The 19,415-nt window shown below is 39.3% G+C and overlaps 1 protein-coding gene across 1 annotated transcript in view; it reads right to left on the bottom strand.

Moving 5' to 3' along the window:
* Positions 1-1,606: 1,606 nt before the first annotated feature.
* Positions 1,607-19,415, bottom strand: part of LOC129266530 (nephrin-like) — a 19,936-nt gene continuing 2,127 nt past the window's right edge. Inside the window, exons 3-16 of the mRNA XM_064103171.1 lie at positions 18,108-18,283; positions 17,307-17,466; positions 16,219-16,566; positions 14,821-15,135; positions 14,109-14,420; positions 13,456-13,776; positions 12,745-13,053; positions 11,688-11,978; positions 10,849-10,869; positions 9,842-10,108; positions 8,424-8,558; positions 8,071-8,229; positions 5,913-5,944; positions 1,607-5,188 (exon numbers count right to left, since the gene is read on the bottom strand). Coding sequence (XP_063959241.1) covers positions 4,976-5,188; positions 5,913-5,944; positions 8,071-8,229; positions 8,424-8,558; positions 9,842-10,108; positions 10,849-10,869; positions 11,688-11,978; positions 12,745-13,053; positions 13,456-13,776; positions 14,109-14,420; positions 14,821-15,135; positions 16,219-16,566; positions 17,307-17,466; positions 18,108-18,283 — 3,059 coding nt within the window. The 3' untranslated portion in view covers positions 1,607-4,975. The remainder of the gene's footprint in view (positions 5,189-5,912; positions 5,945-8,070; positions 8,230-8,423; positions 8,559-9,841; positions 10,109-10,848; positions 10,870-11,687; positions 11,979-12,744; positions 13,054-13,455; positions 13,777-14,108; positions 14,421-14,820; positions 15,136-16,218; positions 16,567-17,306; positions 17,467-18,107; positions 18,284-19,415) is intronic.

Here is a 19,415-nt window from a genome sequence, read left to right as displayed (position 1 = left end):
AATTGAGATTTAACAGACATATTGTGCATAATAATAGTCAAGATATCTAGATATCTGATAAGAAACATTCTTTTCAGACCAGGGTCCCGTAACACAAAGGTTAGCGATTGATCGTACGCTTTTTCATTTGTACATTGTAATAATAATAATAATAATATAGAGTATTTCTAAAGCGCCAAATCCACATTGATTATGTGCTCAAGGCGCTGAAAATATACTTAGTATATCATTATTACCCCGGCTGTAGCTGAGCGGCCATATAGGCGCTAAAGCATTCAAGGAATAAATCCTACCGGGTACCCATTCACCTCACCTGGGTCGAGTGCAGCACAATGTGGACAAATTTCTTGCTGAAGGAAATTGCGCCATGACTGGGATTCGAACCCACGACCCTCTGTTTCAAAGTCCGAAGACTAATCCACTGGGCCACAACGCTCCACAATGTAATCAATCGTAAAAAAAAACATATTCTGCCCTTGGTGCACTTAACTAAACTGTGCAGTTTCCATCCGCACGAAGGATTGGTTTTTAAAACCATTAATAAACGTGACTTGTTTTGGGTTTTTTTTTTCAATTGGTCCAATGTAGGCCTACTATATTACCATATTTCCCTGTAGTTCTATGTATATATTTCTGTTCTGACTTGGACCCTCTAACAAGGGTTATTTCTATACACCTCATCATGGATTCTCTCATATTCGCACAAATTCACCTTACCTAAGCACAATTTGGACAAACTGATTATATTGTTACAATATTTTACTTTTTTGAACGAAACTTCGTAAATGAATGCAATATACTGTATATACACCCAAAGACAGATCTCATTTATCGTGCATAACTTTATTGAATTTTAATTCATGAGGTAATGTACACAATTTGCATTAAATCAAGGTATCAGCATGTTATATAAATTACTTGTATTTAAGTTGTATGCTTTACATATTCGAGCGTGGGAATCAGTGTAAAAACTTATGAAACGTGATTTAAGAAAAGTTGCCAAGTTTTCATGAAATTATCAATAATAGAAAAATAAAACATTTGAAGTACTAATGTATTATTTTATTTGAATGGAGCCTACTTTCTATACTAACTATTCAGGGGAACGTCCAGAGTGATTTGACAAACTGATTATATTGTTACAATATTTTACTTTTTTGAACGAAACTTCGTAAATGAATGCAATATATATATACCCAAAGACATATCTTATTTATCGTGCTTAACTTTATTGAATTTTAATTCATGTGGTAAGGTACACAATCTGCATTAAATCAAGGTATCAGCGTGTTATATAAATTACTTTTATTTAAGTTGTATGCTTTACATATTCGAGCGTGGGAATCAGTGTGAAAAATTATGAAACGTGATTTAAGAAAAGTTGCCAAGTTTTCATGAAATTATTATAATAATATAATTATATAATTATATTAATTATAATTATAATAGAAAAATAAAACATTTGAAGTACTAATGTATAATTTTTTTTCTCAAATTTCTGTGGAAACCCTGTTTTATTCAAGTTGTATCCTTTACATATTCGAGCATGGGAATCAGTGTCCAAACTAGACCCAACTCGGTTGAATTTGAAGGAACATGTGTCGAAGGCAAATGATTTATAAACGTGCATATGATATAAACAGTTTTTATTGTACTTCACATTACGGCGTATTTTTGGATCATATTGTTCCTATCGCATTCATAAGAAGGCTTAGCGACCGACCATACACATTATTTGTACGATCAATTGCACCTAATCATCAATAGAATCAATTAAATAATTTATTTCAAATATTTTCCACTTTGCAATAAAAACAAATCATAACAGGTAAACATAGCAAATGATCTTTGTACACTGTAAAAACTGCGGTGTTAAAACTGACACCAGTTGGTGTTAATAGAGGACCACACCCAGAGGTGTTAAAATTACACCCTAGAGATTAAAAATAACACCAAAGTGTGTAAATGTAACAACCAAAGGTGTTGTAATGACACCTATAGGTGTAAAACTAACACCACCAATTCAACACCGGTGTAAAATAACTGGTGTGGTCCTCTATGTACACCGGTTAACACCACAGTGTTTGCTGTGTAGGTTTGCATGGTGGAGTTTATAACGTGGAGAAGGTTTACGGTTCACCAGGTTAAGTCCGTCTTCAGAAGGTGGACAGTCAACCTACCCGAAACGTCGAGTAACCTCTCTTCACTTCATCCTGCTACTACTCAAACCATCGCTACTCAAGCCATATTCAGCACATCTCATCTGATGTAGTCCTTTTCGGGAATTTACTCACTTTCAAGAAAATAATACCTCTAATTTCCTCTTTTCATCCTTTCTCGTTTTTCTATATGATTTTTTCTGCCTGTATTTCATTTCCTTTCTTCATATTACACATGGTGAACCTTAAACCTTCTCCACGTTATAAACATAGCAAATTGTGTACAATAATAAAATTTCACACGAAGCAAGTAAGGCCTAAAACAGCATAAAAGGCAATTACACAAGGATGATATCATTGAAATTGTTTTACGAAGTAATATAATCAGTGGCCCGTTGCAGAAAGAGTTGCGCTTAAACGCAAGTCAAACAATCAATCGCAAGTCCCAAATGCGGGCTGTTGATTGGTTGAAAATCAAGTTGCGCATGATTTTTTGGGTTGCGATTGATTGCAACTCTTTCTGCAACATGCAATTCTGATGACAGACTGACTCAGTAAAAGTATCGCAAATAAATGTACATGATTATGATACAAAGAACATGCAGTACAAACACTGTTTAAAATAATGTGTATTTTACAGTAGCTGTTTGACAGTATAAAACAGGTGTTTGAAATTATAAAGAAGAAAATTTCTTTTTATATTCAATATTCAATACATTTAGCATGATTTTAAACTGTTACACAACCACTGCAACGTTCCAATAGTTTATTTCGAAGAGCGTTGTATGAAGTTTCTTTAAACATTGAACATTTCAAATCGGACGTATAGAGCAGAAAGACTTCTCATGTTGAATCAAGTGAATGAACTAAAAATTGTGAATCAACTTGATAAACGAGCAATTGGTCTAATTCTCAAATCGTCTCTGGCCGTTGTGGATCGTCGATAAAATCACTTGATAAACTATCATTTAATGAAATTACCATAATTCTGATCCGGCTACATTTTCATCTAATATTCTGTTTAATATAGTCTTACTGCAATTTACTCTGATGCCCAGATTGATTAGACAATTTTTACGAGCGGATTGAGCACAAATAATAGCCCCCCTCCTCCTCCCCGAAATGGACTTGTGAATATAGCCTGGATGGTCCGCCTCTCGAAATTGATAAAGCAAAAATGGAAGCTAATTACACAAAATGGTAAATTTGCTTATATCGATAAGTTGGGAGACGAACTATATTGAAGATGAACAAGGATTGGACCATGTTGGATGAGCCCAGACGAGAGGTAGTCAAAGTCGGTGTCGACCGAGTGGTATTTTACCCTTTTAACGACCTCCCAGCATGTCACTCCAGACTATTACTATCCAATCCAATAATAATTTGATGCTACTCTCTAAATGCAAAAGAGCTAATCAAATCACTAATCACATTCCTCTTGGAGTGAAAGTAGGGACCAATCCCTTTGGAGTGAACTGCACGTCCTTTTGGAGTGAATTATAGCTCCTACTGGGGTGAACTTTGCATCATTTTAGACACTTCCAGTCCACACGGGTCGTGTGATCCAGTGGTTAGAGCATTGGGCTCATAATCGCAAGGTTGTGAGTTCGAATCCCTACTCTGCCATTGTCTCCACTTTGATAAAAACAAGCCCGAGAGTAATTTCTGTCGTCTATAAGGTCAGCCACTATGACTGATTAACCTAGACGTAAAATGTTTCCTAGGTAATTGGTTATATACCAGCTTGGCGTTTACCAGCAGAGCGCTGTCCTGCCGAGTTCCTACGGAAGTTACCATAAAAAAGAGGTAAAATCCACTCTAGAAAGATGCAAATCTTGATCGAAAATGAGTGAGTTCGTCTCAATCCGAGAAAAGTGTGATATTAAGGGACCAGATTAGCTCTTTTGCATTTAGAGAGTTTGATAACCGGACATCAGTGGTAGAGCGGCAACTTCATGTACTGTAGGTCGCGGGGTAAAGTCATACCAAACACTAACCAGTGGAGCGCCTCTGGCAGTCTCACCTGCATTACGCAATGCAATATAGCAGCAGCAGTGCTGAGTTTAAAACTACTATAAAATAATTATTCACAAAAAACACCATTCATATAATGATACAATAATACGTTCATTGACCCTTAATAATAATAGACCTTGATCATGTGACCTAACACTTTCATAAACTATATCCATAAACTTTGAAAGTTATGACAGTAATTTATTAATCACCTCCAACTTGGCCAAAGTTCATTGACCTAAAATGACCTTTGACTTTGGTCATGTGACCTGACACTCGCACGAGATGTTCAGTGATTCTTGATTACTCTTATGTCCAAGATTTATGAACTAGATCCATACACATTCAGAGTTATGATGGTTATTCAATAAATACCCCCAACATGGTCAAAGTTCATTGACCCTAAATGACCTTTGACCTCAATTATGTGACCCGAAACTCAGGCAGAATGCTTTAATAGTGATACTTGATTAACATTATGTTCAAGTTTCATGAACTATGTCTATATACTTTTTAAGTTATGCTGCCATTTCAAAAATTTAACCTTCGGTTAAGAATTGATATTGACGCCGCCGCCGTCGGAAAAGCGGCATCTATAACAGTCTCACTCTGCTATGCAGGTGAGACAAAAATTGGACCCTTTGCCGTCTTGTTAGGCGCTTGACATTTCATGTAGAATGGAAAAGGGTAATATTAACATCGTGTCATATGCAGGGTCCGAAGAGTACAGTTCAGAAGAGCTGAAGTGGATCCTTTGGGTATGATAAGAATTATATATTTTTATCTAGAACCCTTTCCTTTCAAATCCTGAGATTCTCATAAATCCCTCCTTTGATGCTGTCATATGTAGCTGAGGGTTTAGGTAATGGTTTAGGAGGTTTAGGTTTGATGGACGGCTTCGTGAATGTTGTCATTGTGTTGGTCATCATCGGAATATATCCATCATCAGCAACATCCGGGTCTTCTCTCACTGCAGAAGGTGACCTCGGTGAAGTGTCGTCATACATGAATGTCTGATAGGAAGTAAGAGTGAAAAATGTGAGAGAAAATACATTTCAGGGCTCCGTCTTATAGAGAGTTGCGATTGATCCGGACCGCAACTAAGAACAGCAAAGCTAACATCTAAACTGCATTTTTTTTCCAAAATGTTATCAAGATGTGATGTAATAATAATAATAACAATGATAATAATAGGTATTTATATAGTTATTTTTAGATAACATCTATTTAAAAAATAATACTTTCTATGTGCGTAGATACTAATAAATTCACATAAATTTAGTTTTTCATGTTTTTTAAGCGCCTTGAGCTTGTGATAAAAATGGAAAATACGCTTTATAAATCATATGTATTATCATTTTCATTATTATCATTGTTATTGTTAGTCCATCGTTGTCTGGAGGATTTGTCACTCATTATTTCCTGTCGGAGAATTTATGACTTTTACGGATTTCCGTTATAGTTGAGGTTGATCGGATTAATAGCAACGCTTTACAAGACGGAACACAGATCTGTCCATGGAACTCCATTTTATGTCTGCCTTGTCAAAGATTAAAAGGGCCCTGTCTTGCAAAGACTTATGATTGATCCAATCAACCTCAAATATAAGGAAATTCATCACTGTCATATTTTTCTTAACGGAAATTTGCGCAATGCCCTTTGTAAACAAATAGAAGCACACTGAACACCTGCTGAACTTTCCACTTGGTTTGTATTACTTTGATTAACGATACTCACCCGAATAGGAGGTTGATCCGGAATCTCGTAAGCTGGATCTGCAATGTGAAACAAATTATGTAAGAAACAATGATGGAAATCCAATCTACTAATTAAATGGATTTGTATGTTCTGTTGTTGGTGAATTTTCCAGGGACATTAGAGGGCTCCCTCTCACGTCACTGATTTTACTTTGCACCAAGCTTCCTTTGTAGGACCATGGTGCCGTTTCATAAAGCTGTTTGTAAGTTAAGAGCGACTTTAAGAACGACTGGTGAACCTTTCTTACACGCTTAACCATCGCCAATGAACATACCATTTTGCACAAGAAAGAATCACCAGTCGTTCTTAAGATCGCTCTTAGCTTACGAACAGCTTTATGAAACACCTACCAGGGACGTGAGAGGGGGTCCCTGGTAGGACTGATATGAACGCTCAGAACTCTGCAGAAAACGTTTACATGGCTCTTCACAGTAATTGAATTAACTATGCCTCGAAGATACCATTGTTAATTGAAAGGGGGAACGCATGCACACCTTAACGCACACCCTCATCTGTCGCACGCACACACACACACCCCACGCGTATTCTTGCATGTATCATTATGTACACATATGCATGTCACACTCATTAGCACACCCTACACCACATACTTCTACAAACCCATACCTAGCATTCTTCAGGTTGCTCTAAATCCCCTTTTGCATCTTCAAGAATGCAACACGGATCTCAGTCCGTGGTGATCTGGGGTTAGCCAAATTGCAAAATTAATATTTTCCTACCACTGCCGGAGTGAGTCAATGAGTCAATTCAGATTTAACTGGGTATTTATACGGAAGTATACGGAAATCGCGGTTTCAACAATGATAAACATGGCAGCGCTATAAGAATCTGTTTGATAAGCTATCGGGAGTCAACACGGAAAACACGGATATTACACGGACCTTCACGGTGGCTTACGGTCTCTTGGGATATCTCTAGAGCTTGGACAAGATTGAAGTTTCTTTCGTTTTTGCAACGCCTTTAGCGTACACATAGATGGCGAAGAAAACGGACTATTCTTAATGTACGAATACAATGGAAAATTTTCGACCCCAGATATAGCCGGTAGGACCTCTCGCTCTTACAAGAAGCCTCCCGGATGCATTGGGTAATTACTCGTACGTACACGGTGGCTACAAGCAAGAACACGGATGATTATTCGTCCGTGTACTCAGGGATGAAAAATTGAACATGTTCAATTTCTCTCCCGGATATTCTAGTTCATCAAGAATGGCGCCGGTTGAGTAGCCGGTGTGTACATTGTAATCCCTGACTTTACACGGATGACCCCGAATCGGCAGTACAGGATGATCCGTGAAGGTGAAAAAGGGGCTTAGCTGTATAAAGGATAATTCAGATTGCGAGTTTATCTCCTCACACCGTAGGAACAGATGTGACCAGCCACTCCCAAACCAACATAAGTCGCCAGGTAAGGTTCTATGTTTTCCAGAACAAAAATTAGATAATTAGCTTAAATCCTCAGTCACATATAGACGCCTGACTAACCAGGATCAGATCCGGGAAGAGATCCATGTTGACGCCTTGGGTATCCTTGGAGGTCTGTGTAGGTCTGTAAACAGTTCCATGACATTGACCCCCGCGGCAATTGCTCCGCTGTCAATTTCACACACTAATGGAATCGCCAACTTCAACCCTCGATTTAACAATATACCCTATCCTAAACCTAACACCTAACCTAAATAAAAGTCTAATTCAACCCTAACCCTATATCTTAGACGAAATAAAGCCTGGAGCAATTGTCGCAGGAAATACAACTGGACGTCCGAATGGAGGTCCAAGTCATCCATCGTCATCTGTGACATTAAGAGGTCAGTAGTCCATATATCTACGCAGTATTTTACTCATGTCTGATAAGGGACGCACCATTAGATACAAAGGGGGCTGGAAGTTTGGGTTGATGCATTTTGTTTCCTTTCTTCTTTGAGCCAAGTTCTTTCCTTATTCCATTGAAACAAGCCCCCCCCCCCCCCCCCTTCATATGATTCATCACTGTACCATTAATTTTTTTTACTCTGATGGTGTGTCATTTTTTTTGCTCATTTACCAAGTCAAGTTTAAAAAAAAATTGCAGCCCCCCCCCCCCCCCCCCGGATATCTAGTGGTGCGTCCTTATGACTGTCAGTCTGATACTTACCTTCACCGTCGGGATCCGTTTTGGACTTGATACTCGGCCTATCCGGTGGTAGAGCAGGAGGTGGTAGGGAATTGCTCCAGAAGGACAAAGGTTGGTACCAACTGCTCGAAGTCCGCTGGACAGGATCAGATGATACTGTTTCTAAAGGAGAAAGAGAGGGGGAAGGGAGAAGCATGTCAAGATAAAAGACTAGCGTTGCTGGGGAACCGTGACTCGATGTGAAATTTAATACTCTGGAGTCATAGATGTACATAGACCTACATGTACTCTTCATTCGAGTGGCCTTAGTAATGTTGTATGCTATCTTAAAACACAAAAGAAGGATTATAACTTACTTTTGAGATCTCTAATTGTCTCCTTCTTATTTTTCTTCCTCTGGCAGATGCACCAACAAAAGATTATAATGATTATTAATAATATGATGCCTCCAACGGAACCAGATATGATTATGATAATAGTCCAGGGGATACCTGAGGGCAAAGAGAAAAAAATGGTATTGAACCCCAAAATTGATACGTATACATTCGTAATTCCGAAGGTTCGTTAATCCGAAAGCGAAATAAGGTTCGTTGTTCCGAAGGTTCGACAATCCGAAAACGAAATGAAGTTCGTTGTTCCAAAGGTTCGTTAATCCGAAAGCGAAATAAGGTTCGTTGTTCCGAAGGTTCGTTTATCCGAAAACAAAATGAGGTTCGTTGTTCATTTCGTTTTCGGACTAACGAACCTTCGGAATTACGAACCTCATTTCGTTTTCGGACTTACGAATCTTCGGAGTTACGACTCTCATTTCCTTTTAGGATTAACGAACCTTCGGAATTACGCCTTAAATGTTCGGATTAACGAACCCTTTTTCGTTTTCGGATTAACGAACATCGAGGTATAGGCAATTTACGTGTTTCGGAATAAAGAACCTTCGGAATTGATAACCCATATTTCATTGTTCGAAATAGAAAATATGTCTTATCTGAAATGAAAATACTCTTCAAAAAATACAATTAATTTTGCCCAATCGATCGTGGGCCAGGCAGCCACCGTGCTGAGCCAGATCGACGTGACTCTATTATGAACCTTAAACAGGGTAACAGCAACCATCACCTCTTAAAAGCCTTTTGCGCCGATGCGGCTGGGGCTTCAACTACCGACCTCCCGGTTGTAAGATGGACGCTAGCCAACACAAACTTATATATCGCTCTCGCTCTCTCTCTCTCTCTCTCTCTCTCTCTCTCTCTCTCTCAGCATTTATTGTGTTCTTACACTTTTTTGACATGTGATATGAACAAACCATATATCTACATTTGCAAGTGATTTTTAAAAGGATAGAACCTCAACTAAGCGTTTAAGAAATAAATGTTATCGCTTTCTTCTGATATGCACTATTTAAATAATTGAACATCTATTACATTTTAATCAGAGAGACTAGCACAAATATATTCGTACATGAATGGAAAATTATGTTTCATATTTTGTATAAATAAAATTTTAAAAATGAATGGATGACGTCATCATTAACCTCATTTGCATATTGACCAGCATGTGTGTATAACTGTTTTGTGAAATATTGAAATATCATAATTTTCTTCTTTGACATCCGATTTTGATGAAATCTGTGAACATACGGGAAACCTAAAGATGTCAAATCTTTCTTGACATCCGAATTTGATGATTTTTTTTTCAACAAGTTTGAATTACTTTTCTACTTTTATTCACATTAACTGCATCTTGGTGTGGACATGGATTACGAAAAAAGTGGTACCTTGGCTGTTTTGAACAATCACTGAACTGTGGCTGCTACATAACTCTCGACCACAGCTTACTCCTCGAAGCTGACCTTCCAATAGATCACGTTGTATAGTCTTGACCACGCCCACTTCAAGACATCCTTCTCCTGGGACCCAGTCCTGACCTAGATTGACCTCAATCCGGATGCAGAGGTCATTGGGAATAGCGCCATCTATCGCTGACCCGCCTGCAGACTGCATGATGACCACGCCCTGGCTTGGGCTGTAGGTGATTTCGAATTCTACACACAAAAATGGAGGCAGTTCATAGTGGATCTTGTAAATGTTATTATTTACTACACTGTGTTCAGATGTATACTTTCTTAAAGCAGATACGAACCAATAGCAGCATCTCGAGTTCTCAACTACTCATACTCGACCAGTGTCCTGACCCATGATGCTACTGTAGTCTAATCATGGAGACCCACTTGAATGATAGCATGCTAATTAACTACTCAATACATTTATACCACAATAATTATGTAACCAAGTAGCACAATTACTTTTCCTCTCAACACATTTTAGTTTCTCTATAGAAATACAATTATAGGTCGATGTATTCTCTGTAGTATTAGTAGATATCCGTATATTTATTGGTCTATGTATTAACAACACACAGTCAGTGATAGAACACACACAGTTCACTCCCTCTTTAAGTTTTATTAAGAACTTCCTTAAAAGCCGTAACAACACGCTAGCACAACCTTACTAAGTTGTCAAATTTGTTGCCTCAATGATATTTGGATAAGTGCTACAATATTATGCAAGTGTCAAATTCTGGAATTTTCCGGTTAATTTATTTAACAACATTGCTAGGAATTTCTTAACCCATTAGAGACTCTTTCCCATACATAAGCGAGCTCCGTCTCCAACGTGTTTGAATATTCTCAAACCTAATTTGACTGCATATGAGGTCATATGGATTTGGATAAGTAGCATGGTTCGTACTGAAAATAGGATTACTGTTGAATATAAAACTCACCTAAGTCCGAAGGTGACAAAGCTGAAAAATATGAAAAGAAAAAAATGATAAAGATAAAAAAAAAAATATTCGTTAGAATCAGAAAAGCAGGGGCGGCACTATGGTTGAGCAGGAAAGCAGTAAAGAACAGGGAAAGAGAAGGAAAAAACTGGAATATGTGGCAAAGGAAGAAAAGAAGAAGAATAGTACTTTAACGATACGTCTTGACTGTATGACTCTCTATTGCCCAAGAAATAAATTGCCAAGGAAACGAAATATGACGTATGTCATACGTCACCTCAAGGTAGATTTTTCTCATATACTGGGGGAAAACTCTCTTCAACGCATTGATTCATTTGAAAACGCCATTAAACTCACAATGGAGAGTTGAGAGGCTATTGTCGAAAGTTGGTGAACTGGGACAGCAGATCATCCTAAGATTTACACCAAACGAACAATTGCAAGTGATTCCGATGCCGTCCCGGTCCATCAATTTTCGACAAAGCATCTCAGCTCTCCATTGTGATTTGACGCGCATTTTCAAAGGAATTGGTGCGTTGTAGGGAGTTTCCCCGTAGTAAATGCGAAAGGTGTGGAATATCATATTTCATCTGTGACTTTGTTGAACAGATAAGGCATTCATTTTAAAGGTAAATCTTTTGCCATCACCATCAGGAATTCAATTTAGCTCCATAATTTGTCTCCGTCGAAAAATAGGAAATATTCACACTTCATCGCCGATTCTGCATAAAAAAACTCAAATAGTACATAGTTTGCAGATTTTTTCAATCAGCGTTATGCGTTTCTAATGGCATGTCTGGAATCATACGAGTGGAACAGTGGAATTATACATTTCTTACGTTTTGTCGAGGCGTTGATCGAAACTTCGGTACTTTTCCCTACTTCATTCTTACTCCAGACACTAATGGCATATAAGGTGTATGGTTTAAGGGTATCTGCAAACTCGAAGGATGTTTTATTACGAAGGTTGGATATCTGAAAACATGACGTCATTGAGTCAACCAAACAATAAGCCAATCGGAATGTCTGTTCCTTGCCACCGTTGTAGCCGGGTTTCCATTCCACCAATAACGATGTTTCTTTTATTGAGTTTATGGGAGCGTGTAGTTCCGTCGGTGGATCTGGTGCGGCTGAGGTGGAATTCGGAAAAAGCAGAGAATAAGACATGTTTCAAAATATGAAGAAAACAAATGCAATCTGGAATGTTTTATTACTGTTGGAGTGGTCACATCAACTGATAAACTGCATAGTCGAGACGGTATTTACCAATAGAGAGAAGAAGTACATGACACGCATGGTGGCAAAGACGGGAATTTGTTTTCAAGAGTCAGTAATAGTACTTAAAAGGTACAGTTGCGAATCTAGACATGCTACATGTAGAGGAGGAGTTTAGGGGTTCACCCACCCCCACCCCCCCCCCTTCTTTCCACACTCTTGGGCTCCCTGAAAAGGGAGAGGGGATCAAACGCCAATTATATAAACTTTTTGCTGATGACGAGAACAGTGGCTTATCTACGGGAGGGAGACAATGACGCAGTACACTTGTACCTCGCAACTCATCGGCGTTGGGTCAAACTAACTGATCAACCCCCTCCTCCTCTCAGCAAAAAAAGTAGATCAGTCCCGGGGTAGCTTGTTTTATAAGGCAGGGGCTGTGCCGGTTTGAAGTGAGGTCTTTTAAACCGCGGCCTTTTGTGCCACTAAGGCAAGGAGGATCATAAACTGGTAACTATTTTAAAACTAAGAGAAGATTGATAATCATTCATAATATAAAACGTGAAATATATAGTTACAAAATGCAAATAAAAATCATTATGAAGGAGTTTTCAATAAAAACAATAATAGAATAGATTATTTCAAAATTTCACGTTAGATATAACGATTGGGTTAACGTACTTGCAATTTTAAGATGAGTGACGCTCGTGACATTACCCAGAGAGTTGTACGCCATACAGGAATAGTTCCCTGCGTCAATCGATGCAGATATGCCAAGTATTTCAATCTCACTTCTTATAAGCATGTGATTGATCCCACTGCTGCCACCAGTAGTCACCTGATACCGCGGACTGCTCGTGTTGATTGGTTGGTTATTAAAGTACCACGTGACCTCGGATGGTGGGTTTGAAATGACGTCACACAGTAGAGTAGCGTCACTCCCATTGTTTAATAACATGGAGCTTTGGTCTGCCGTAGCGCAAGGCGGGACTAGAAAGTAAGTGTGAATCATTGAATATTAGTTAGCTCAGTGAAACAAAAATTAAAAGGTAATATTCATTTAATTCATATCCAACTTAACTAATGCTGTGTGGTGAAAATTATCCAAGTAGGGGACCCTATAGTTTACCAATAGTTTAGCATCGAGAACTAATGGGTATCCGGAAGGAAGGAATTTCTTGATGCTCGAGCGCCCAATCAGGGTAAATGTCCACGTGGTGACACTGTGGTAAATTATATATCTCTTTGTAGCGACATTGACTTAGCATGTATGCTTCAGTCGTGTGTAAAGTCGTGCAAGACATTACAAAAAACTTTATCATATTTATGAAGCACCCACCCTGAACAGTAACTCTGTCGAATGCAATATATTTTCCACCGACAAGATCTTACATTTTACTTGGAGCTCGAAGGTGACATGGTACGAGGTAGCGAATCCATTGTCAGCCATGCATTCGTGTATCCCGGCATCCCCTGCGGTCACAGGTTCAAAGGTCAACGTGCTGCAAGCGTCACCTGTGGATCCCCTGACTGTTTCAATAACACGTGAATGGCCTTCGGGTGAACAGGAGACATTATGTCGACCTTGTACACTCCAGGTGATCAGTCCTTCCGGAGTGGGGTTCGCGTCTGCGCAGCACGTCAAATTAGCACTATCCCCCTCTGTGACCTGAAGTGTTTGACCTTCCGGAAGCCGATAAACTTCAGGAGGATCTGGGAGTGTGAAAGGTGTCGAAACGAAATTATATTTAGATATGATAACTAAATTTAAACTAACGCCAAAAGAAAGGCATATCATTCATGATACGAAATTGATTATGATAAATTATACTACAATAGCAGATGTTAAGGATTGTTTGTATATATATATACGCCCTGTCGGACCATTATGCTTATGTTTCGTTGACGTTCTATTCGCTCTGGTGAGGCCATAAAGACAAGAAAATATATTCATTACTCTGTTCGACTGAAAACATGGGAGAATAGTGCATGATCTTGTGCACAATTTTGAAATTAGGTATATACATGAAATACAGTAGACTTACACTGAATGTCAGCTCTACAGCGATGACAGATTATGTTTGGACAAATCGAAGAAGACTCTGTGCAACATCGGAACTCCCTGGGACCACTGTCCTTGGTGAATTGCCTCTCGTAAATGACATTTGTCTTTACCCCATGGACCGGAGACGTCACATTTCTGTAATCTACAGTCGTCAAGGTTTGGGAAACGGTCTGCTCATGTTGAAACATCCTCACGACGGTGGCCGGGTTGCTAATCACCTCGCTGCATCGAACTCTGGCTTCGTCGCAATCTCGTACCACAGGACATGTTGTTGTGATATTCGATGGGCAATCTATCAAGAATGAAAGGGTATTTCTCAAAGTAAGATACAAATATACATTTATTTGGTTTCCTCACAGTAGAACGAGAGATATTGCATTTGGCCTAGCTGTAATCAGTGATTTAATATTTTGCCAAATTGATTGGCTCTCAACATAGGAGAATAGCCAATGGATTAACGAAATCCTTCCAGAAAACAAATTACTTTTTTATTTTGGGTAGAAGGAAAATATGGGAGGTAAAGGGACCTGCCCTGCAAGGATATACAATTATCTTCAAAAACATATACCTTGAAAGTAATCGGTCTTACAAAAACATATACCGTCTTTGCAAGTTCGCCTCAGCGTATCTCGCACACCCAGTATGTAGGAAATGTGTCCTGTTTAAGCAGAATGGTATACGCATATACTTACAGTGAACATCAAGTGTGGCTGCTGCATCCGTCACGTGATCTTCCCCACCACTGACACTGGAATGAATTGCTCTGCACGTCACAACTTTCCCATTGTCGCTTCTTTCGGCGTCAAGGGGTAGAGAACTCTCTACGGTAAGGCGCCCTCTATCTGTTACATTTGCACCTGTAGTGGTCATTCCCGTGACGTCACGACCATCAATGTCCCAGGTGATCCTTGGCTCAGGGAAAGCGTTGGGCGCTGAACAGGTTATCGAGCTCTGAGCACCTTCAATGAGGTTGTTTGTTCCTTCAATTGTTACCATGTTTGGGGGTCCTTTAAACACAGTAAGGAGAGTGGATCAGTTTACCTACAGCATCCGCATTAAACAACATTTCATCGGAGAAGAAGATTTTGGCTGACATTCCCAATTCCATGGACCGCATAAATGAATTTGCTCACAATAGAACTATTCAAATATTTATTTTACCCCTAGAAATGTGTTTGTATTTTTCATACGTATATCCCCTGCTCAATAAGCATAAAACTCCCAAGAAATCAGTATTGATACTGCAAAACCATTTTAATATATCACTGATGATAACACCGCAGGTATAGTGTGTAACTTTTATGTATTACTATTCATCACGATTTGTCCAAAGATTTCAAGAAAGCCCATAAAAATATTTAACGTACGGGGGATTTATTGAAAGCAGGAATCTATGAAAAACTCATTTTCCCCGGCGCCATAAATAAGGTTCACTCATCCGTTTAGATGTTAATCTACTTTTGGATGTTGGGGAATTTTCGAAGTTTTTACGGTTTTGTCCATCAATATACGCAAATATTTTACAGACTCTGAATTTGATTGGATATGTTCTCAAGAATGGAAAGGATTTTCAAGTAGCTGTCAGACTTAAGCCAAACAAAGTACAGCAGATAGTTCCCGTTAAGAGTCATATTGGAGAACAAAAAGGGACACAATTGGACCAAAGGAAACGGATTCTTCACAGTTCTATGCGCAGATTTTTATTCTCAGCCCTCCAACATGGCTGTTTTTTGGGAACGTTCTTGAACAAATATCAGGGAGATTTTGCTCAGCATCGTACGCAGGATTCATAAACAAAATAAACGTATTGTCAAATGCCCGTCTAACGACAAAGAGCAGCTAAGAAGTGTTTGTCAAAATTTGGTGAACCGGAACAGCAGTTTTGTCGTAGTTTTAGAGTTGATGGCAATATTTGCAAATGTAACGTTGTTCAGAATCACTGCTGTTTTATTCATTAAATTTCGCCATAGACTTCTTTGCTCCCATGGCAGGCATTTGACAATATATTCATTCCGTTCTTGAATCCACCATATGTTGCGGAACGGAAACTCCCCACTATCAATACGTAAAACATGGAAATTATTCTATACCATGAACACGTAGAGTAACGGATCTTGCAATCTGGTGGGTCTTCGAGTTGATACGCAGAGTAGCTTCACATGTCAGATGACGATTATGGTGTTGCTCGCTGGAAATAACCAGCTGGACTTGAGAATCGGTATCCATCAGACCATCACCTCTGTCTGTTACCCTGGTTTCCCCATCAATGGTATCTCCTGGAGATTCACCAATCCTCCAGGAGATTGTGGCTGCAGGAGAAGCTTGAAGGACCAGGCATTGGAAGGTGGTGGTATCACCATCATCTATATCAAGGTTTCCGGTTAAGGTGGTCTCGATGTTGGGTTCTTTCAAGATCAGCCTCATATCATGAGGGAGAACTACGAACAGATTGGATAACATTACATAACTTATCGCATAGATCAAGAGGTGAATAGAGCGTTCCCAGAAGTCGACACGTTGGAGCCAACAGGCCTATATGAGACCTTCTTTTCATGGAGGATGCAAACATTGTGTACAGTTTTTCAAATGCAATGGGCAAACAGTATCAAGTTATCCTGAAGTTATACCTGCGTGCGCTTCACCTGTCAATTAGATCACTAAAGCGCACTCCAAAAACTCGAGATTGCCAACTGAAATTGTAGTTCAAGAACTAGCCCCCTTATTGCACCATTACACCTGATAATCTCGAAATTTCATGGAATAGACCTTATGCATATGACGTCATAATTTCATAGCGCCCTCTCTCAAAGGATATGGAAATAGGCATAAACGGAGTTGTCAAATGTGCGCCAGTTGCAGATAAATGAAGGTATACAAGTCGATGGCTTCAGCCTCTGATGTGGCGGCGTGCATGACGTCAATGCATAGGGTCTAATAAGAACTAGCGTGATAACTTGAACATTCTGGTAGGTGTTTCATAAAGCTGTTCGTTAATTAAGAGCGACTTTACGAACGACTGGTGAACCTTTCTTACGCGCGTAACCATCGCCAATGAATATACCATTTACCACAAGAAAGGATCACCAGTTGTTCTTAAGTCGCTCCTAACTTCGAACAGTTTTATGAAACACCCACCCGGTTTATTAAAGTGACGGATCTGTAGAAGAACACCACTTACCAATGACTCGTAATGTCACCGTGGATGATAGCGTAGATTCGAGTGCAGGATGAGAAGCGGCACAACGTAATCTCTTCTTGTCATGGGGTGGCATTGGTATGAAACTCACCAGACGCTGTGTAATCACCATGCGATCATCTGATTCTGAAGGGGTGGTGGACTTAATGGATAATTTTAAAAGATTATTTTCTTTAAAGAGTATGATGTATCGTAGAATGTGCACGTAGTACGTTGTTTTCTTTTCCAGCAGGCTTTTATCAGTCAGTTTTAAATTTGCTAAGAAACTAATGTGACATGGGTAGGTGGCCCAAAAAAGGGAATAGAGAAAAAAAAATCCCTTGCGCAGAATAATATTTTTTTGTACAAGCGTATTATGACATCTTGGGCCAGATTGGCCAACAAATAAGTGGTCACTAACAAACCCTTGACTCAGAGGCGGCGGAAAAATGGAGGGGCCCCTTCTTGTATTCCAAACAATATGTGCCCCTCCACTTTCATTGTATGAGCCTCACGTTCCACTGCCTCTGCCTTGACTGGACTCTTCATGAAATGCTGAGGTGCCCAATGTCATCTTTGCAATTTTGCCCAATGTTGAATTAGATGTGTTTCATTGTTTGAGATACTATTCAATAGGCCTATATCTCGGACGCACGTGCATCCCCCCCCCCCCCGCCCCCCACACACACACACACAAATCACGCACACTAGCGATGACATTTTCCCTATACAGCTCTCTCGTTTATCATTACACTGCAAAGTAGTTATCGAACCTATGGAAATAACTTATTACTCAAAACTCACCTGATCTAATTTATGAAGTTGGAGGTCAAAGTTCACATCTACCTTAGACCACGTGATGCTCGCACTAGGTTTGCTTGACCCGGAAGTACATGTAATTGAATGGGATTGACCACTAACGACGACCACTTCACTGCTGCTGGATCCGTTGCTCTCAATGGTTACATGAGACGGTGGAGCTATATGGTTAATGATTTGCATTGACAAAGGATTATGTAATAAAAGTGAGTCATAAATGTCACCATTGGGACGCCATAGATTCTTCCACTGAGACCCCTCCTCATTAAAGAATCAATTTCGATAAAAATATAAAGGCCTATTCAATGCCTCCAAAGATAACTTCCGTAAGGAAAAGAGTTATAGAATTAAAATCATTAAGTCAGAAAAGTAGAATTCATTCAACTCGAGGGAATAGCGTTATCGACATGAATGACTTTATAATTAACTAGGCCTATCGTATTGATATGTATCCTTTGACGCTGATCTTTGACAACAACTTCCTCTACTATCCCCAAGAATGTCAATTCATCGCAATCTCTCATCATATTTCATTCCCAATTGAAATATTTTAAAAGTCATCCCGGACACAACAAAGCATTCCTGTTTTCATCAGATTATTTTGACCATCTTCCATCTCCGATAACATAATCGCCATCATGATCATCAGTGGCGTACCGTGGGTCACGGCATTGGGGGGGGCACCAGCAAAATTTTTGAGTCACTTATATAGTGATCGCGCGAAGCGCGCTAAGTTGTCAGATATACCATGGACCTATTATTTTAAGGAAGCACTTGCAGTCATTGTAATCATGAATAACATACGCATCTCAGCAATCAAATAATGCGAGCGCGAAGCGCGAGCTGAAAATCTTTGATATTCAGACCTAAAAAAGGACTTTATAATCGAATTTTTGTAATCATGATACGTACCTGTCTTGCTAAACAATGCGAGCGCGAAGCGCGAGCCGAAATTTTTGTATATATTGATCCCAAACAGGGAGATCTTAAGGACTATATTTTAGGAATCTCTTAATAGTATAAATATCTCACTATAGTCATGTAATGCGAGTGCCAAGCGCTTACTGATTTTGTTAGAATTACATCTAAACACATGAAGCACTTTTTGTAGTCAATGTTATCATGATTATCATACGCATCTCACTAATCAAATATTGCAAGCGCGAAGCGCGAGCTGAAAATTTAGATAATTCAGACCTGAAGCGGGGCAGTCTAAGGCTTGTTTGTAGGAATTCACTAAGACCATAGTACGTATTTCACTAACCAAATGATGCGAGCGCGAAGCGCGAGCTG

This window comes from Lytechinus pictus, chromosome 8 (assembly GCF_037042905.1).
Source record: "Lytechinus pictus isolate F3 Inbred chromosome 8, Lp3.0, whole genome shotgun sequence".
In the NCBI taxonomy this organism is placed as follows: Eukaryota; Metazoa; Echinodermata; class Echinoidea; order Temnopleuroida; family Toxopneustidae; genus Lytechinus; species Lytechinus pictus.
This window is presented reverse-complemented; position numbering and strand designations above follow the sequence as displayed.